Source organism: Alnus glutinosa, chromosome 4, assembly GCF_958979055.1.
Source record: "Alnus glutinosa chromosome 4, dhAlnGlut1.1, whole genome shotgun sequence".
Taxonomy (NCBI): Eukaryota; Viridiplantae; Streptophyta; class Magnoliopsida; order Fagales; family Betulaceae; genus Alnus; species Alnus glutinosa.
Window position 1 is genome coordinate 13,368,899 of NC_084889.1, and position 20,200 is coordinate 13,389,098.

General features: G+C 38.3%; 1 protein-coding gene across 1 annotated transcript; it reads left to right on the forward strand.

Moving 5' to 3' along the window:
* Positions 1–8,645: 8,645 nt before the first annotated feature.
* On the forward strand, positions 8,646–13,079 carry LOC133865959 (cytokinin dehydrogenase 7). The gene is made up of 4 exons (XM_062302495.1): positions 8,646–9,562; positions 9,714–9,989; positions 11,233–11,495; positions 12,599–13,079. Exons 1-4 carry the CDS (start codon positions 8,864–8,866, stop codon positions 12,906–12,908), a joined length of 1,548 nt encoding a protein of 515 aa, XP_062158479.1. The 5' UTR covers positions 8,646–8,863; the 3' UTR covers positions 12,909–13,079.
* Positions 13,080–20,200: the final 7,121 nt, after the last annotated feature.

Genomic DNA, 20,200 nt, shown 5'->3' on the forward strand with positions numbered 1-20,200 from the left:
GAACATTTCCAGATAAAAAAATTGAACTCAACTCAACTTGACTCAATTAATCTCAATTGTCTGAAATACATTTTGTTCACAAGAACCAAAAATAAAATAAAATAGTTCTCTCAACTCCAAATTGTAATCTGCAGCAACTAACTCCCCAAAATGATAAACAACTTCTTGAACTGTCTGTAGTGCAAAACTTTCAGGTGGCCCAAGTTGTACTATGGCCCTTTTGAACACTTCTTGAGAATAATAAACAACAGATGGCATAAATATATATTGACAAAGAAACCAAATTACGAAAGTAGAGTAGCACTAGTAGCAGAACAATAACAACAAAGATGAAAAACTAGTTATGATTGTTAATTTTGGGACCTTAGTGTTCCGCATTGGATAATAAGTAGAATCTAAAAGATCAATTCTAGAGCTATAAGTAGCAAAAATTTAAACATTTCATAATTGAAATAGACATATAAAGCAATAGATATCCTACATATTTGAGAATTTAGCTATTGGGACAACACAAAATGATAATTCAGCTACAAAGATATAATATTTTTAGCAAATTCATTCGAGTCAAGAATTATGTAGATTAATTTAGATAAAATTCTATCAAACCATTTTAATCATTTCAATTTTGGATCCAACAATGACATCCCCATGTCCCCAACAATGACTATCATTAAACCCATAATCCTTCATCTAACAAATATAGATCCAAACTATGCAATCAACCCTTAACTACGTTAAATACTTCATAGAAATATGACTAATTTTGCAGACGAAAATGGAGACAAAAAGCAGCAAAAATTACTATATCAAGCTCACAATTAATGCCATACACTTTCAAAGCGGGTTTCACAAAGCCCAGAAAAGATCAAGCCCTATATTTCGAGCCACCAACAATTCCTCATACCCCACACACTCAATCCCTCTACCTTCAATCCAGATCCAAATTCCCGAAATTGAATACTAAGAGTCAAATTTGTTGATAGAAGCATAAGGATCAAGTGGTTATAATACCATGGGGCATAGAACTCGACGACGATGAAGTCGTGCTTGCTGACAGTTTCAGAGAAGTTTGAGTGGTTCAAGGTGAGCACGAACTCATTCGATTCCGAATCCTCGACATCGATCCTTGTCAGAGATGACGTGAAGAGACACACAGCGAACACATCAAAGCAAATCGAAACCCTAGACGCCATTCTCGCAATTCAGTCTCTATGTTTGTGGTTTTTTGGTTTTGTATGTGTGTGTATGAGTTTGGGGGATTTTTATGCTGTTTGAGAGTAGAGAGAGAACGAGATATGGCTTTTACTTTAAAATAAATAAATAAATAAAATAAAATGTTGGCGTAGATTCTAATTCTTCGGGGCAATTACCTTTTCCCCCATGAATTACCACCCTCTTCCAACATGCTCCCATGAACTAACAACAAAGATGAGGGTAAAATAGGAAGAAAACTTGTAAAATGGCATGTGACGGTCATGTGAGGCGTTTACAGTCGGATTTAACCCCTTTGACTAACGGAAGGGGAGGAAACATGTAAGTTTGGTAGTTTGATGCTCTATTTTGGTCGAGTTGATAGTTTGTAGGGGATTATCGCAAAAGTTGGTAGTTCATAAGGGGGGAAAAGTAATTACCCCTTATTAATGTTAAAGGATGTGATTTGGCACTTAAGGCTCATTGCATGACTTGACAAGTTCCATAACAATTTACTTACTAAGTCGTGGACTTATGCAGTTATTTTTTTACCTGTGAAACATCCATGTGTTTTGCAAATTAGTAGGTTGGAAGGCTATAGAGTGAGCATTTTGCTGGGATGAAGATGCCAAGTGAATCACTCGCATTATCAGGTTTGCGTAAATAGATAGCAATTGTGATTTTATAGTAATATTTATTTGGAAGCTTTGTGTCTATGTTGATGATAAATGATATTGTTTAAAGTTTTATAGTTGTCTCAGATTCTTTTTGCTTTCTGCTATAATATACTTTGATGGATTTGTGTTGTGTAGTGACTTCAGCAAATTACCAATTAATTAGTGTGAATGCATTATGAGTAATACTCCAAATTAAATGTCTTAATTATTTAATTTTGAGTGCGTTACACCTTTTTTAAGTTATTTATAACCCAATTAAAGTAGATGGCCATAGAGACTTAGAGCTCTAGGGGCGTGCGGCTAGCTCGGGAGAAAGAGAGAAAACCAAATTTTTCTTACTTCCTCAAGCCAACACCCATACCAGCAAGGGAATAAACTAAGCAAACTGCCTACTCTCATGGCTTCTAAATTGTAATTGGAGAAAAGAACTAGAGTCTCAAGAGAAATACAATCAATTTTTTTAATTTGAAACATCAAAGGTACGAGTTCTTAACATTATTCATCTATTTTGTTAAAAAAATTGAAAATTGTGATTGACTCAAAACTAAAAGTAGATACTTGTTTATATTCTGTTGTGCATAATATGTATGAGAATCATGTTGATTTCCAACAATTGGTATGAGACAAGTGCTTCATTATTTTGCATGTATCACATGGTTCAACAATATGAAAATCGGTTTTTGTTTTATTTGTGCTTGGTGGAAAATTTTTCCAGCACATGAGTTTGGTCTCTAACATGTTGTTTTGTTCTTGCCTAGAAACATGTTAGGATTATGAATCTATGATTGCATGTTGCTGGAAAAAAATAAAATAATCTAAACATTATCTCTTGCATGTTATTGATGTTCATGCTTGTTGAAATTTTTTCCAACACAGTACTTGTTAGGATTATATGTCAAAAACATAGTGGAAATATCCCAAAAATAGCATCAACAAAACATGATAGTCACCATAGGTAAGGAGTGCACCGTAAAGGGATTAGCATCGCAACAAGGATATGCGTAGAAGTCGTAGGTTCCAACTTGAGTTTATTCGCTTATTCTATGAGAGTTCAAGGCAAGATCAGATGCGGTAACATGTAGCATCCCTATTTTTGGATTTAAGACATCAGTTTTACTTGATTATGAGGCTACCAATTATTTTGTGCCATGTATGTTTGTAAAGTTATGTAGATTAATGGTAGAATCCCTAGAAGCCGGTCTAGAAATAGCCACCCCGGTAGGGAGAACTGTAGTATGTTGACAGGTAGTATGTGGATGCCTTGCGTGTATTGAAGGGAGAGTGCTTTTGGCGAAATTAGTTGTCTTCACAATGCAAGGATTCAACATCATCCTGGGAATGCACTGGTTGGAAAAGTTTCAGTGGACCCTAAAAGGTCAGGGTAGTAGTCGAGTGGGGCAAACTGACTAATGTGTACGAGATCTGAATTTCTTAGGACTCAGAGGTTACTACCAAAGGTTCATCGAAGGCTTTTCAAAGCTATCAGGTCCTTTGACTGCACTTACGAGGAAGAATGCTCACTACGATTGGTCAAATACTTGAGAAGAAAGCTTTCAAGAACTGAAGAGCCATTTAGTGTCTGCACCTATTTTGACACTACCGATGGAGATCGAAAACTTTGCAGTCTACAATGACTCCTCGAAGAAAGGATTGGGGTGTGTGATTATGTAGAGCAACAAGGTAATAGTGTATGTGCCACGAAAACTTGGCTACAAGCAGAACTACCCGACTCACGATTTCGAATTGGCGGCCGTCATTTTTGCCCTTAAGATTTGGAAACATTACTTGTACAGTGAGAAGTGTGAGATCTACACGGATCATCCAAGCTTGAAGTATTTCTTCACTTAGAAAGAGTTGAATATGAGACAGAGGAGATGGCTTGAGCTTATTAAGGATTACGACTACAAGATCAACTAGCACCCTAAAAAGGCAAATGTAGTTGATGACGCGTTGAGTAAGAAGCCAACCATTGGTTTAGCTACCCTAGGAGTTTCTCAACCCCAGTTGATCATACAACTAGAGAGGCTGAAGTTGGAAGTTGTTAGAACACCGGACCGATTTTAACCCCCAACAGAAACATACGAGCAATAAAAGCAAAGTAAACGAAAGACAATAATCAACAAAATAAATCACAACCACAACACAAATATTTTGTTGAAGAAGTACAAAATCCTTTGAATACATCAAAGGTAAAAATCAATCTGGGGTACCCAAACCCAGGAAATAACTATAAAGGGTAATTACATTTTCCCTCATGAACAGACAGCCTCTATCAATATGCTCCCATAAATTGACACCCTCACCAGAAAAGAGCATCAAACTACCATTTATTTACCAAAACCTTATTTTTGTTAGGGAATCTCGTTAAATCGGATGAAATATTCTATTTTTAGACGTTAAATTTCGTTTAAAGATAGAAATACCCTCAAACACCCCAGATGCAACCTGGGGTGGTGTTGGCCACCTTACCCCTTGCAGGCCACCCCCTCCCCTAAGGGGGTTGTTGCCGCCCTTTCTTTTGCTTTTTTTTTTTGTTGTCTTTTTTTTTTTTTTTTTTAGGGTATTGTATATAAATTTTGATTTTAAGTTAGGGTATTTGAGTATTTTCACGAATTTGATTGATGGAATGAGAGTTTTGGTAAGTAAATGGTAGTTCGATGCTCTTTTTTGGTATAGGTGTCAGTTCATGGGAGTATATTGATAGAGGTTGTCAGTTCATGGAGGAGAAATGTAGTTACCCCTAACTATAAAAAAGAAATACAGACATAGAAACTTATAAAACCTGTTTTTAAATGTAAGATTTTGTATCACAACAAGCTCCTCGCTTGCTTTCTTGATGACCAATCTTCTTTTAGTGTTTTTGCTAATCGTCTCATCGGTAAACTCTTAGATGGTAGAAGGTTGTGTAAGGTTTGGTTTGCACAAAATCAAAGACAAAGTCCCAAGTGAGAGAAAGCTTCATGCTTTTTAGGAAAACATCACTTAGGTTAATAGTGGTGAAGGAATACAAACATCTAGAAGGATTCTAGGTTGATGGGGCACAAAAACTTCTTAACCAAGGCAAAGGGGTGTTCTTCTCTCTTGAGAGTTGCAGAAAGAAGTGAATGAACGAGAGAAAAGAATGGATCTTTATTGTTTGGAATTTCCCGCGACATCATGACAGCATTTTGATATCCTTCTAACAAAGTCATCCAAAGCCTTTTCTAAGCTTCAACGTCATGATAGTGTTCTGACAACCTTCTGAAGAAATCATGTCATAGCCTTTCTGAGCTTCACATTCATGACGACCTTCTGGCGTTCTTCTGAAAATATCAGGTAGTGACCTTTATGAGCTTTAAAGTCATGACGGGGTTATGACAAAACCACAAAAGCTTTTGACCTTTCAGATAAGAGCGGCGGCTTTCTGATGACAAAAGCAAAAACCCTATAAAAGCCATCTTTTTCACACAAAACACTTGGGAGATGAAAACTGAATAAGGCCAATTTTTTAAAACCTAGCAAAATATTTGTAGAAGAAGGAATACCTGCACTTTTGTCTAGCATAGTAATACAGCCGAGTTCCTGGAAAGGATAAAGGCTACACAAGTCGATGACCCAAAGTGCCAAAAGATCAAGCAACAACTCGAAAAAGGGAAAGGACTTGAATTTCACCATATGGACGATGGGTTGCTCACCCATTACAAGCATGCAATATATATAGCATGTCAACAAATGAAAACTCCTTCTTGGTAGGGTTTCCCATGAAAGCAACAGGCGAATCTCTTTTGCAGTTTTGGTCTTGTTAACGGAGTAGAAAGAACAACTAGAACGAAAGGAGGTAGAAATGGTAGAAATAGAACTAAGGGTGAGAAAGGAAAAGAAATTCGTTGGGGAATCTCTACTATGTTGGGAAGACGAAGACTAAGAAGAGGAAGGAAGAAGGCACAATGCGCCTCTTACTCACCTTGAAATGTAGTGGAAGGAATTATTATTAAGAGAATAATTGTCTTCTAGTAGAGTAAGGTGATGGGAAATCGAATAACCTATTGGATCCAAACCCCATGAGTTGTCCCAAGGAGCATGTAGTACAATATCGATGCATCAGATATTGTCGCGTACGCATCTTTCTTAGTGGCTCGACCGAATTTAAATCACAGGTGATCAACACCACTAACGAAGACGTAGTTGTAACCCACATTCATATATGGTGCACCGGTTACCTGTAAAACCATTGGATCCAAGACCAAGCAATAAAAATAAATCTCTTTGACCATAGGATCAAGCTTATATAATATTAGCCTATGGCTGTTATCCTGTTACATGGTTTACCATGTCATATGATACAATTATCCAAATGAAGCATTTTTAAACATTTGATAAATTTAATAGCCTCATGACGTATTTTCGTATTGAAATAGAAAATAGTAGTATTCTCAGTTTTTAAACATATCACATAGTGCAAAATAACAGTTCCGTGAGTATTTACTTACCTCGGACGATTCTCCTTACTCTCGAACATCTTAACCTTCACGTCATAGCAATCATACTCTAGTGTTAGAAATAGTATAAACTGGAACTTCAATAAGCACATAAAACACTAATCACGTAATAACAACCTAATCATGCAGACTACTGCTTTTATCGAATGTCCAATCTTGACGATGGAAAGTGTGATGATTGCCATAATGCATGAATAACTTATATCTCCTACACAAACCTACTACCCAACTCAACTACAACTCCAGATAATCCTAAAAGTCTTAACAAACAATAATAACAACTTACAAACACATCCAATCATAAATCTGCCATACCGTGCACGATTATACATAGAACCCTAAGATGGTAAACCCAAATGTTTTAAATTTACATGATGCTTGTTAAATAGTAAAAGTAGTAACTTATTGATAGGATACAAGAATGAGATTGGGCTTAAGAGTTAACTTCTCTTGAAGATAAAGTATTTCAAGAGTCACTTTTTCTATGAAGAACTCACTCTCTCACTCTTTCTAGGTTCTAGTGTGCTAAATATGACGAAAATGAGACCTAGGGTTTATCTTAGGTCCTTAAATAGGACACAAGGTCGCATAAGAAGTTAAAACTCTTTTACAATTTTCATGCACACTGTCATCAATCCTTCGACATGAAAGAAACCTCGATATTCAAGAAGAAAGTCGAAGAAGAAAGTCGAACATTCGAAAATCAAGATTTAGCTTTCAAAAAAAATATTTTGCTAAAATATTTTTTAGGGTTTTTAATTTGAGGATTATAACACTTCATTGGAAACCTTCTTTCTACGTAAATTAAAATAAGTTTTTGGTTTGTAAATTACCATAATCGTTTGAAATAAATATGTCAGTATATGTGTTAATTTTCGAGGTCTTACATAAGCAAATGTCGAGTAATCAACTGAATTCGTTTAATAAATGATTCAGCTACACCATTCCGAGTATGGATATGGAAATAGGATGTTCAACATTGATCCTGACATGCAATAGTCACCAAATGCTTAGTATGTGAGTTCACCTACATTGCCCAAACAAAATGACTTAATTGGACAGTTAGAAAACTGTGCTAGTAACCTAATAATTTGGGCAAGAAGTCTAGCAAATGCAAATCATGAGTAGCTAAACCCTGAATGGAACGAGAAGCTGGAGTTTGTTGTCCACAAACGAACTCCATGGCTTCGGAGTTCAATTGTACAACAACAAGATGAATGGGAAGATAAGCAATTATCTTGGTAAAGTCAAGATTGGCGGAAGGACTTTTGTAAAGTTTGGGTTTGAAGCACACGTCAAGATCAGCGGAAGCACATTTTGAAAAATCTTAGATAATGGTCCTTCCTTGTTAAATCTGCTATTCTTTGTCTATCCCACCATCCAACACGGTGCACCACCTCCTTCTTCGGCCTATACACTCCTCGCTGCTACCCTCTATGCTTCCTGGCGTCCCACATGTTCTTTGTTTGGTTAAATTAACGTTGTGTTTTGTACCAATGACATTAAAATTTGTTAAACGACGTAAAATGAAAAAATTAATGTTGCTTTTTGTAAAAACGATGTAAAATGTTTTACATCGTTAGAAGATATGCATGGAAAATGGTTTAATTTTGTTTTTTCTCGGCCCTAGATTTCACGATAGCTGACAAAACGACATCCATTGTTTGACGTCATTTTTTCTACTATTCATGTTATTTTACAAACAACACATTTTTTGTAGTGAATTTTCATCTGATAACCAAAAGCCCTGGACTAAGTGAAAGGAAATAATAGTATAGAAGTCAATTACAACTTTTTAAGGTTTTGGGGTACATTGCAATTTGGCTATATATTTGAAGGGCTAAGTATAATTTCTCGCATATAAAGTTATAATGTTGATATTGGACATTTGATTAGGTTATATTTTGAGCTAAATAAGAAACTAAATAATGTATTGTTTGTCCAGCTTTTATATTTTAAGGTAGCGATCGAGTACCACTTGTGCTTTTTATGATTACAATAAATGGGTAGCCGTATTTGACTTGTTTACAAGAGATGTGCCTCTTTTCATCAGGAAAAATAACATTCTTAGAAACAAACACCGAGTGTTACTTCAGTAAATCTTATTATTATTATTATTATTATTATTTATATATCGGAGTGCGCATGAATTAGGTTATGAGGACGGGTTTACAATAGAAGTACTCCGGGTGAGAAAATTCTGAAATTTTAATATATATGTGGAAGTGGCAGACAGAGGATGTCGATAGGATCACAACGTCAACAGAATATATCGAAGGCTCGAAGCTAGGTAGGCCGATGTCATAAATATAAATTTTTTCTTTTCTCGAAATCATTTCCCAAGAAAATCCTAATCGATTAACCGGCTATTTATAGCCTAAACTCCAAAAGAGAACCAAGAGTGAGTGACTCAGAGAGAGAGAGAGAGGGGTGGGTTTTAAAGAGCCAACAGAAGCATCGCTCGGTTACCGGCGAGATTGACCTGGAAAACAACAAATCATCGGTTCGACGGCGACCATGATAGCATACCTGGAGCCTTTCGTACACGGGAACGACGTCGAATCGAGGCAAGACAACGATGAAGACGACTGTTCCAGCCTCTGCGACGCGCTTGAACTCCAAGCCAGTATCGACTGCGTGGCTACCGGCTTAGCCGGTAAGGATTTCGGCGGCGTTTATTCCTTGAAGCCGTTGGCCTTCGTCAGACCGGCCAACTGCGACGACGTAGCCAGGGTGGTCAAAGCGGCGCTGCGGTCATCGAATCTGACGGTGGCCGCGCGGGGCAACGGCCACTCCATCAACGGGCAGGCGATGGCTGATCGGGGCCTCGTCATGGACATGCGCTCCATGGAGGACCATTTCCAAGTGCTGAGGATTAATGGGACGGCCTACGCCGATGTCTCGGGAGGGGCATTATGGGAAGATGTGCTAAAACGGTGCGTCTTGGACTTCGGGCTTGCTCCGAGGTCGTGGACTGATTACCTCGGTTTGACGGTGGGCGGGACGTTATCGAATGCCGGCGTCAGCGGCCAGGCTTTCCGTTACGGTCCACAGACGTCGAACGTAGCAGAATTAGAGGTCGTGACGGGCAAAGGCGATATTATAGTATGCTCGGAGACCCAGAACTCTCAACTCTTCTTTTCGGTTCTCGGCGGTCTTGGCCAGTTCGGTATCATTACCAGAGCTAGGGTCGTGCTACAGCCGGCACCGGACAAGGTGGGTAGTTTGCAATTATCTAAATTATCTTCTTCTTTTTCTTTTCCTAAAAAAAAAAAACACAAAAAGAAGAAGAAATTTTTGGTTAGATAATTAGTGCATGAGAACGACACGTTTACGAAACGTAATTGCGGTTATTTATTGTGATTAGGTGAGATGGATACGGGTGGTGTACGCTGAGTTTGATGAATTCAGTCGGGACGCTGAGTTGCTGGTGACTCGGCAAGAGGACGACTCCTTCGATTACGTGGAGGGCTTCGTGTTCGTCAACAGTGATGACCCATCCAATGGCTGGCCGACGGTGCCGTTTGATCCGCGCCAGCCGTTTGATCCAACTCGTATTCCTGCAACCGCTGGCTCCGTTCTCTACTGTCTTGAAGTGGCTCTGCACTACCGAAACACTGACCACCCCTCAACTGTTGATTTGGTAACGAATTTACCAAACCCCGCTCTCTCTCTCTCTCTCTTAATCTCCTGCAACCTGGCTCATTGAAATAAAATGCACCTTATTATCATAATAGCCTTATTGAATTGAATCATATATTACTCTCGCTTTTGTTTCTTTTTTAGTGGGGCAGTTTGTACTTGTAGGACACAGCCTTTCTAAGTTTCTTAGGGGCACGCAAGCAGAGTGCGTCCTCAGTAACAGTACGTGTGGGGTCCCTAGCCCTTTGATCTGTGAGTTTTGACCTAAGTGTTTACTAGTTAGGTGTCGCCGTGAAAATTTTGACCATCAACCAGGGCGTGGGTTCCACGCCAAAACCGTCTCGTCGGACAGTGAAAAAGTCAAAACACACATGTTTCGCTTACACGTGTAGCCAGCTCAGCCATGGAGGAAGCTCCTTCTCGTCCACCCTTACTCCACCCGGCATTTCAGTATTTTTTTCACCTATTTTATTATACATTGCCATCCAAGATAATTAAAAAAAAAAAAAAAAAAAACCTATGAAACCAATTAGGAGCCACACAACTTAGACAAAGTGATAAAGAATTGTATCTGATAACGATAACAAAAAAGATCAATCGTATCTCTATTTTATTACTATTAACTATTTTATTTGGATATTTTATTTTATTTTATAACTATTAACTATTTTATTTGGATATTTTCTTTTGGTTGTGGTTTCTTGATAACTTGGTTCAACTTGAAAGCGACCATACGGTAATAATATATATCCCCCGCTGGATTTTCTGACACATTAAACCATAAAAAGCCCATGGATAGAGCTTATAATTACGAGAATAACATTCGACCTTTTCTTTCCTTCGTATGATGGCTTCGGGGTGGCTACTGGCTAGCCCTGAATTATGATGGGAACAACAAACGAAAGCATAATAATTTTGATTAATTGGATCAGAGATCGAACGGGCATGGATTTTCAGTCCGTCTCAGTACTACAGTTTGGATCAACTAAAATGGTTCCGGCCACTTTCGTGTATACAAGATCGAGTCGGGGCTAAAATGGGAATGATGAGTCACTGTAGATGTTAATGCGCTGATCATTGACATGTTGCTGACGTTATGGTCCCCACAGTTGCACAAATGGCCAAAAAGGCCATCATTTTCTGGAACCTGTAAACACTAAACCATGAACACTATGTCCTTGGCTTATTTGATTATATGACTGCCCCTTGTACCTCAGTAATTTGCTGGTTTGGTTTCTTTCCAGCTTGTTAACAGGTTGCTCGGACGGCTAGGATTTCTCCAGCATTTGAAGTTCGAGATGGACCTGAGTTACATGGAGTTCCTATTACGTGTGAAGCATGCGGAGGAGCACGCCAAGGCCAATGGCATATGGGATGCGCCTCATCCTTGGCTAAACTTGTTCGTATCAAAATCAGACATCGCTGAATTTGACCGACACGTGTTCAAGAACATCCTAAAGGGAGGGGTCGGTGGGCCCATGCTGATCTACCCGCTGATGCGAAGCGTGTAAGTAATGCCCACCCTATATAACTCTCACATGTTTTTTGTGCATTTTTTTTGTGAGCTACAGAAATTTGTAGCATTTATTTAGAAACAGCCCTTTTGGCTCGGTTACTGGTTAGGATATAATTAGATTTACGGACCCGTCAGAAGTTGTCACCTGGCCCTATCAAGACGATATGGTACGTTACTAATTTGGTGAACATTCGGAATGGGGTGGTTAAGATTTTGGAGGTAGGTCAAATATTTTCTACTCCTAAGGTCATCCAAGTGGGACCCCTGGAGGATTATGGCATCACCCAACGACGACCCTACCAAAGCGTTCCCGAATGCCTTTTCTGTTACACTGAGAGTCTGAGACTGAGAGTGAGATCGGGGTGCACCCTACCGTAGCGTATCAGATCCCACACCCTAAAAAAAAATTTCTAATTGCGTCTGGGTAGGTCGTAGGGAGCGTACTTTGTGGGACAAAGATACGGTGAGAGTATTTTATCATTACCCTCCCATTCTTTCTGCTTTTAGATTCCAACAACTTGGGGGTAGCTTTGGTAATTCAATTTTTACCGGGGCATTTTCGTCACTCGGAGTATCTCTTTTTGTGGAAATGGAGATTTATAAGTGATTCATGTGTTAATATTATTATTTTTGGAAAAAAAAAAAAAAAGAAAAAAAAAGAAAAAAAGTAACTTTCATTGGTCACTGTTTGCCATCCGAGAAACGACAAAGGGTTTTATTCGCCAACCGGATTATAATGACACCATAATTTGTCTGGGCTCCAGCAATGATTTTCTCGTAGACGAAAATGCCCGTTTATTTGGCAGATCAATGATGGTGTTCTCAGGGAAGTAGAAAAATGTCAGATGACTCAGATTTATGTATTTGTTAATTTGTACCAATTACATAAGAGTTAAAATTAGGTAAACTTCAAAATAATATCACCAGCTCATGCATCTCACAATCAAATCATTGAAGGGTTTTTTTTTTTTTTTTTTTTTGGTAACGTTATTATTATTATTATTTTGTTAGATTTAATTTGAATGGTTGATAAAGATGTTAGAAAATCAAAGCAGTGAGTCAAAGTAATGATGGTAGATTAAATTTTGTATCAGGTGGGATACACGTACTTCTGAGGTGGTACCAAAGGGAGAGATCTTCTACATAGTGGCATTGCTCCGGTTCACTGCGTACCCAAAGGGCCCTTCAGTTGAAAAAATGGTGGCTCAAAACCATGAGATTATCCAGTGTTGCACTAAGAAGGGCTTTGATTTCAAGCTCTACCTCCCTCACTATTCATCAGAGGAGGAATGGAAGGCACATTTTGGGAACCAATGGACAAGATTTTTCGAAAGAAAGACTAGCTTTGATCCACTGGCCATCCTCGCGCCTGGACAGAAAATCTTTTCCAGGATCCCTCAGTAGCTAGCCGTCTGATCTGATCGATCAGGTCAATATTTGTGATTAACTCTGTACGTAGGTATCTCAGCTCGATCTGTGTTTTTTTTTTCCGTCGTTGAGGAACAAGTTGTGGGGGCTATGTTAATTAAGAAATATTCTGATGCGCGAAAAAAGTAAAAAAATTTCTTCCTTTAATTAGTGAACAATATATTATTATTATTATTATTATTATTATTATATATATATCCTTTCTTAAATATTAAAACAAAATCCTGAGAAATATATATATATATATTAATTTGGTGGATCCATTGTTGCCACTGTAGCACGTAACTTGAGCAGGCGAGGACATCAATAATGAGAAAAGACTTAATTGGTGCATGTCTCGATCATAAGCTGTGATGCAAAATAAGTACTAGGAGTCACAAGCACAAGCCAAGAAGCCAATCAGTTTGACAGTCCAGCATGTCTTATCTGAGACAACACCTTTTTATTTAATTTTAGCGCAACAATCAATCAAAGACAATCTTAACTGGCCTTTGATGCTTTTCTGTTCAAGATTATATTTGACTTCAGTTTCCTAAGGGTCAATTCTTTTTCCCCACACCCAAAAAAAAAAGATAAAAAAGAAAAAAGAAAAGAGAAAAAGGGTAGCCAAGTAGGCATCAGATTCTCCTTTCATGCAAGAAAAAGAAGAAAAGAAAGAGCTTTCACTTGCATGCTTTTTCTCAACTCGCAAAACCTCGAGCTTTGTTTGTATTTTGTTTGCATGCAAAAAGATGGAGATAGATCGAGATCAAAATCTACTTGGTTTCATCGATCCATCTTTAATTCACTTTGCTTTATTTTTCCTTCTCTTTTTTCTTTTGTCCTTTTTCCCAATTTCCCCCGCCTTAAGAAAAGTAGAGAAAGAGTTAAAAATGGGTAGATTTGGCTTTAGAAGGCAATTATAAGATCATGATTTCTTGTAAGCTGCACCGACCAATGAGAGAGCATTTTTACCTCGTTTGAATCCCATGAAACAGCATCCTATCCTATACGTACGTTGTTTGGCGTGTCATGCACGTACGGACGTCTTGTAAGCCGTTGTAGATTATTATGAATTTTTGACGTACGCTTTCTTCCAAACCTTAAACCCCACGTGTACACCAGCTACGTACCCTCGATCAACGCACCGAGACCCACTTTTATGATGGTTGGGCTCACAACCAAAAACTTAGAGGCCAGGGATAATTTGGGCCTGGTCTTTTCATATTACTAGCTAGTACTAAGCTGATTGATGGGCTGGCCCGGTTAATTACCTATACTCCCTTTAATATTTCTTTTTCTTTTTTTCTTTTTTTTTTTTTTGTTATTTGATTAATGACAGAAAAAAGTGTACGTTTCAAATGGGGATTATAATGACATAGGTGTAATGTGATATAAATCAACTAAAATTAAATGGAGTACCTGCTGAGTTATTTTTGCTTGAAAAAAAAAATGGTAAATTACATTTATTCTCTTCCTATTTTCATCTAATTTGTAGCGTCTTTTCAATTTTTTATTTTTTATTTTTTTTATTTTTTAAAAAATCCAATTAACCCTTTTGAACTATCATACATTGTAAAGTGCCACCTCTGTCAACATTTTCTATTGACTTGGACAAAAATTGCATCTCATGACCCATACATGATGTAAAATGTCCCTTATATTCCTATCAGATATTTAAAAATATTATTTTACCTTCAGATTAAAAAAAAAAAAATTAAAAAAAATTAAAACTACAATTACCCTCTCAAACTTACACCACAATTGCAATGTCCCCTCCAAACGTTAAAAAGTTGCACTTGATTCCCCAAACTACCTAACAATTTCTCTTAGCCCTCTTCCATTATGATTTTTCGTTAAATCTGACGAAAAATTGAAAAAATGTCCATTATGGATGTGTCTAGACTGTTTGTTGTGCAAATATCTACCTAAATAAATATGTAAATACTTGTACGTTTTACTCCCAAGTGCACAAGATCAAAACAATAGTATAGCAAGCAAATACGAGATTATTCTCACGAGGATTGGTATAAATTGTATTTAAAGAGAAATATGTTGAATAAGACGGGATAGAATATTGAATTAAAAATAATAATAAGAAAATATAACGTTTCGATATCCTCCACTAATCATACTCAAATAAGATTCGCAATGTGCACAATACTACAATCATAACATGATGCTTAGTGTTTACCAGCCACAAGGGAATGATATCTTCTCCTAGCTAAAACTATTGATTTCTTTAAGTAACGAGTTATGCATAGTATCTACTCTAACTCTTTTCTTCCTTGAAGGATTTATCATGGTATCTACTAAATTGTTATTCAAAGAAGCATAAATCTATGAAAATCGGTAAACACACTCAGATTGGAATATGATATCTATTTCAGTTGTTTTTATGTTGATTAATCTAAGAACTTGTGTCGAGGTTCTTTTATTAATTTATTATGCCCAGGACTCAGTCATCCAAATTAACATAAATATCAAATTCATACTACATGCATATGATGGTCAAACATAAACATGCGAGAAATTCAAGAAACAAGAATTAATCAAGTTAAGCATCAATATATAAATTGTAGTAAAGCAAATTGAAAAACTTAAATAGACATGATTGGAGCTTCAATCGAGCCCTAACTAAAGTATTAGTTACAACTAATATTGACAAAAATTATATACATACAGAAAATAAATAAAAGAATAAAGAAAAATCAAAATCCTTCTTAAACTAGCATCCAATTCTTCCTCAAAACTTGTGTGTTTTCTTTTCAAAGGTTAGAGGCCTATTTATAGGGATTAAAGAAGCTTTAGAAACCCTAGGAATCCTAGAAAATCGTAAATAAGTCTCCTAGTCAAAATAGAATAAGTACAAGTCTTTTCATTTTCTGAATTTCAATCTAAGTAGGAAATGATTCTAAATTCGTACAGATTTGCGATCCTTCATTGTGCGGCAATTTTGGCATGGTAAATGTCCGAATTAGGAAAAACCTATTTCTGACATATTTATTTTATTTTGTCTTACCTTCCTAACGCCACAAATTTCAATGTAATTTGATACCTGAACAGAAAGTTATGATTAAATTACAGAGACGTGCTCATTTTGGATTCTTTCCAAAAATAACGAATTTTTGCTGACTTCTCTTTTCTTAAATTCAAAATTGATTTGGAGTTAAATCTTTCCAAAAGTGAGTTTGCCGACTTCGTTATAATCTTGAAATTTGATGGATTTTCTTCCAAAACCTGTAAAATACAAGAAAACACAAAAGCAATACAAAACATCAAACTATAATAAAACTAAGAGCTTAACATATGTAAATTAAGGGCTTGAATGTGTAACATTCAGCACTTATCACTGTTCACATATGGACCTAACAATATCCTATTGTACCTTTATTTTCCTATGGTATATCCACCTAGAAGAACGATTCACCTTACCCGATTCCCAATTGCAAGGATCACTTTATTGAATTCAAGGCATCACTATCAAGCAAGCAAGTGATTGCGCCTACCTATCGATTGATGCTAGCTCAACCAATTACGACAGTTGCAGTTGATATTGATACAGATTCCGACATACTAGCTAGAGTCATAGGGGGAGATTGATGAACTTCATACCTCAACTTCAATCGGTAAACTAAGTACTTCAACTACTAAAATTGACGACTTCAACTTCAATGGATAAACCTAGTAAGTATGTTCTTTGTCTTTTGCTTGTCATTGGATTAGAAGCCTCAAGCAATGCCTTCTTGCTTGTGTAGTTGGCCTTGCCTGCTTAGTGCGTAAAGTAGGCTCAGCTTCTTTGGTTTATAAAGATCTTGAAGTAGCCAAAGGTAGTTTGCTTGTTAGATTGAATTGAATCTTATACAACCTAGGGTAGCTTAAGAGACTTTCGCAATAGTATAAGTGAACCTTTCAAAGGAATAAGTAGAAATTAGTTATGCTAGTTCAGTTTTTTTCTTTTATTATTTGTAAGGCCATATTTCATACTTATAAATTCCAGTTCATGGCTTCGTATGTACTAAGTGACTATAGGTCCATTCAAATGATGCTCCAAGAGAGCTTTATTCAGCCTTTGTATGACCGTCTTCCTCTTCCCTTCCTATTTATCTCCTTTGGTCAAGTAGTTCTGCTTTCGGTGCCAGAGGAAGGATATATGGGTAGTTTTAGAGTTCAAGATGTCTGAGCTTGGAGGTCGCTCCACTTCTCTAACGTTGTAATAAAGCTGTCTAGACCTTGCATCTTCTTTTTTTGGCTAGATGCCCAGTTCAAGGTTTACACTTGTGCCATTGATGAGTACTTTTTTTTAGTTAGACCATAGGCGCTAAAGGGCAGTAAGACATGAAAGTTCTAGCTAAAGGGTGATATCCGCCCGCCGTTCTTTTGCGCTAGAGCAAGAAAAGTTTAGGTAGGTCGCTTCTGTCATTTTCATATCAAATGTCCCAACAAACATAGGCTGAAAAGTCGTAGTGTGCTAGCGAGTTCCGCTATCAACTAATTATAGTCACATAGCAAGCAATTAATGTAGAAAATCACTGAGATCTTTTTCATTTTAATGCTATGTATGTTTAGAAGTAAAATATTTTTCGGCGTTTGGCTCATAAGAAAAAAATACCAATAGCAAAAATTTATCGGTGACGAGATTCCGTCATTGGCCAACAGGATTCTGGCACTTTTACCGGATTTCGGCGATAGAGGCTGGAATCTGGCAGCAATGGCCAGATCCAGCCAATTTCCCAGGAATCTGGCCTAGAACTGTTTGATTCCGGAGAAACTGACAGGATTCCAGCTGTACTAGTCAAATTCCAACAATCATTTTCGATTACACCAAACTCCAAAAAATACAAAAAATATTTTATACCAAACAAACGAAGCATAAATAAATAATAGGTAAAGCATTACGAAAGAGCTTCGAGTTCTGGTTCGGTTGGCCTCTTGCAGTAAAGAAGAAAAGAATGAGATCAGTTTGGTCTTAGAAGTCTTTGGATGAATTAATTTTGCTATCAAAGTTTTAGTTATTGTCATTCCTTGCTTGGTGGGCTTGGTACGTAGTAGCCTAGGTGGGCCCTCGGACAATTTTTTTAGAGCTTGGTAGTTATTACCAAATTTCACCCCGAAAAGGGCGGATAACCCTAGCTTTTCATCTAGCATGTCCACGAATAACGTTTCCTGAATAAAATGGGACCTAAACTCCTTGAGTGTCTTCGTCTCGCCCTGCTTGCGAGTGAGCAAGTATGCACATTAAATGTCTCGTCTGCCTCTTTCTTCTGATGAATTGGCTTACGAGCAGCTTTTACATGTAACTTCGTAAAAGGAAGTAATCGTCCCAAGTTGCAAGCTAGGTGCTAAACCATCTACGTGCAGATTTGTTCAGGGCTGTGGGTAAGGCTTTGCATATGATCTCATTAGAGACTGCTTGTAGGTTCATGTGAGCTTTGTAAGTTTCCAAATGATCCACAGGCAGGCGGTCTACTCCATGCTTGACGAGAAGGGCTCGTGCGTAGTAGCGCCTGGAATGCCGGGAAGCTGCATCGGCGTCTACAAACCTCGTGGTGTCAAATATCCGAACTGGTTGTGCCTCCAGTACGGGCTCGGTGGCCTCTGTCGTCTGAGTTCGAGTAGACCCCTCGGCTGACATCGAGATATCCGTCTCCTCAGTCTTGTCCTCGGTCCTGCGCCGGGTACGAGAAGATCGATGAGACCTCGACATCCGCACTCTATCGTCTCTTCTATCCCACGGTGTGTGCCATCGTCCTGTTACAAAAAAAAGACGCTACTCAGTTTCTATTTTACATGTAATCCTAACTTTACCCGGTGACTCATAGATTCCAAACATTTCACGAATTGTGACGTGGTGGTCCAAAGCTTGGGCTGCGTTACACGTGCGGAGGAAAACTCCCATACGGTGTACTGTAGGTCCTAATGAGAACAATCTTGTCAGGTGGCTAGCTGCATATAGAAGGTGAGAAAATATTGAATTGAATTGCCTGATTATTCATCTTTGGATGCTTGAATTTATACAAGTATTGGACAGTATACAAAAGGATATAGTACAAAGGAAACTAAATAATTGATTTGTAATTTCTGATTTTGTGTAATTAGCCGTTGGTTGCCTTGTATGGATGATTTGCCGTTGGTTGAGTTTCTTTGTTGAGAACTGTTAGCCGTTGTGTGCCTTGTATGGTAGAGTGGCCTTGTATGGTAGAGTCTTGTGGTTTGTTGCTTTGTAGAGATTTGGTCTCCGTAGATGGTTCATTACGCCTCCGCAAGAGAGACATAGCATGAGAGCAAAGTATGGTGAGGCAGTGGATTTGGTAAGGATATCGGCGAGGTTGTCTTTGCTGGAGATGAAGCGGACAGCCAAAGTTTTGGAGGCGACTTTGTCACGAACGAAGTGGAAATCAATTTTAATGTGTTTGGTACGAGCATGGAAGGTGGGATTTGCAGAGAGGTAGTTGGCTCCAATGTTGTCACAACAGAGGGTTGGTGGGGAAGAAAGAAAGATGCCTAGGTCGCGAAGCATGGATTGGAGCCAAAAAAAGTTCAGCGGCAGTGGTAGCAAGGGTGCGGTATTCAGATTCAATGCTGGAACGGGCGACTGTCCGTTGTTTGCGGGAGGACCAAGAGATGAGATTTGGGCCAAGAAAGACACAGAAGCCTCCAGTAGATTTCCTGTCGTCAGGGCAGCCAGCCCAATCAGTGTTTGAGTAGGCTTGGAGGGTGTAGGAGGAGGAGCGGCGAAGGAGTAGGCCATAGGAAATTATGGATTTGAGGTACCTGAGGATACGTTTAACGGCTTGGAGATGGAGGGAAGTGGGTCGATGCATGAATTGGGAGACTTTGTTTACAATAAAGGATATATCAAGACGGGTGAGGGATAGATATTGCAGGGCTCCAACAAGACTACGGTATGGGGAGGGGTTGGTGAGAGGATCACCGGAGAGGAGTGAGAGGGCATGTGCGGTGGACATAGGAGTCTTGATAGGTTTAGCTTCAGACATGTTGCTCTTTTGGAGAAGATCAAGTATGTAGCGTTGTTGGGAGAGAATGAGGCCATCTGGAGTGGAAGTAGCTTCCATCTCGAGGAAGAAATGAAGAGGGCCTAAGTCCTTGATAGCAAATTCAACACGGAGGGATTGGATGAGAGTAGTAGTGCCTTGAGGAAGGGAACTAGTGATGAGGATGTCATCAATGTAGATGAGGACAAAGGCGGTTTCTTGAGATGTGCGGCGAATGACCAATGAGGGGTCGGAATGGGAGATGATGAAGCCAAGTTCTTGGAGACAATCACT

Bases quoted from the DNA above. Each gene is read 5' to 3' on its own strand.
- LOC133865959 (XM_062302495.1), top strand. From the start codon at position 8,864: ATGATAGCATACCTGGAGCCTTTCGTACACGGGAACGACGTCGAATCG. The intron at 9,990-11,232 runs GTAACGAATTTA...GTTTCTTTCCAG, and splicing joins ACCCCTCAACTGTTGATTTG to CTTGTTAACAGGTTGCTCGG. The intron at 11,496-12,598 runs GTAAGTAATGCC...ATTTTGTATCAG, and splicing joins TACCCGCTGATGCGAAGCGT to GTGGGATACACGTACTTCTG.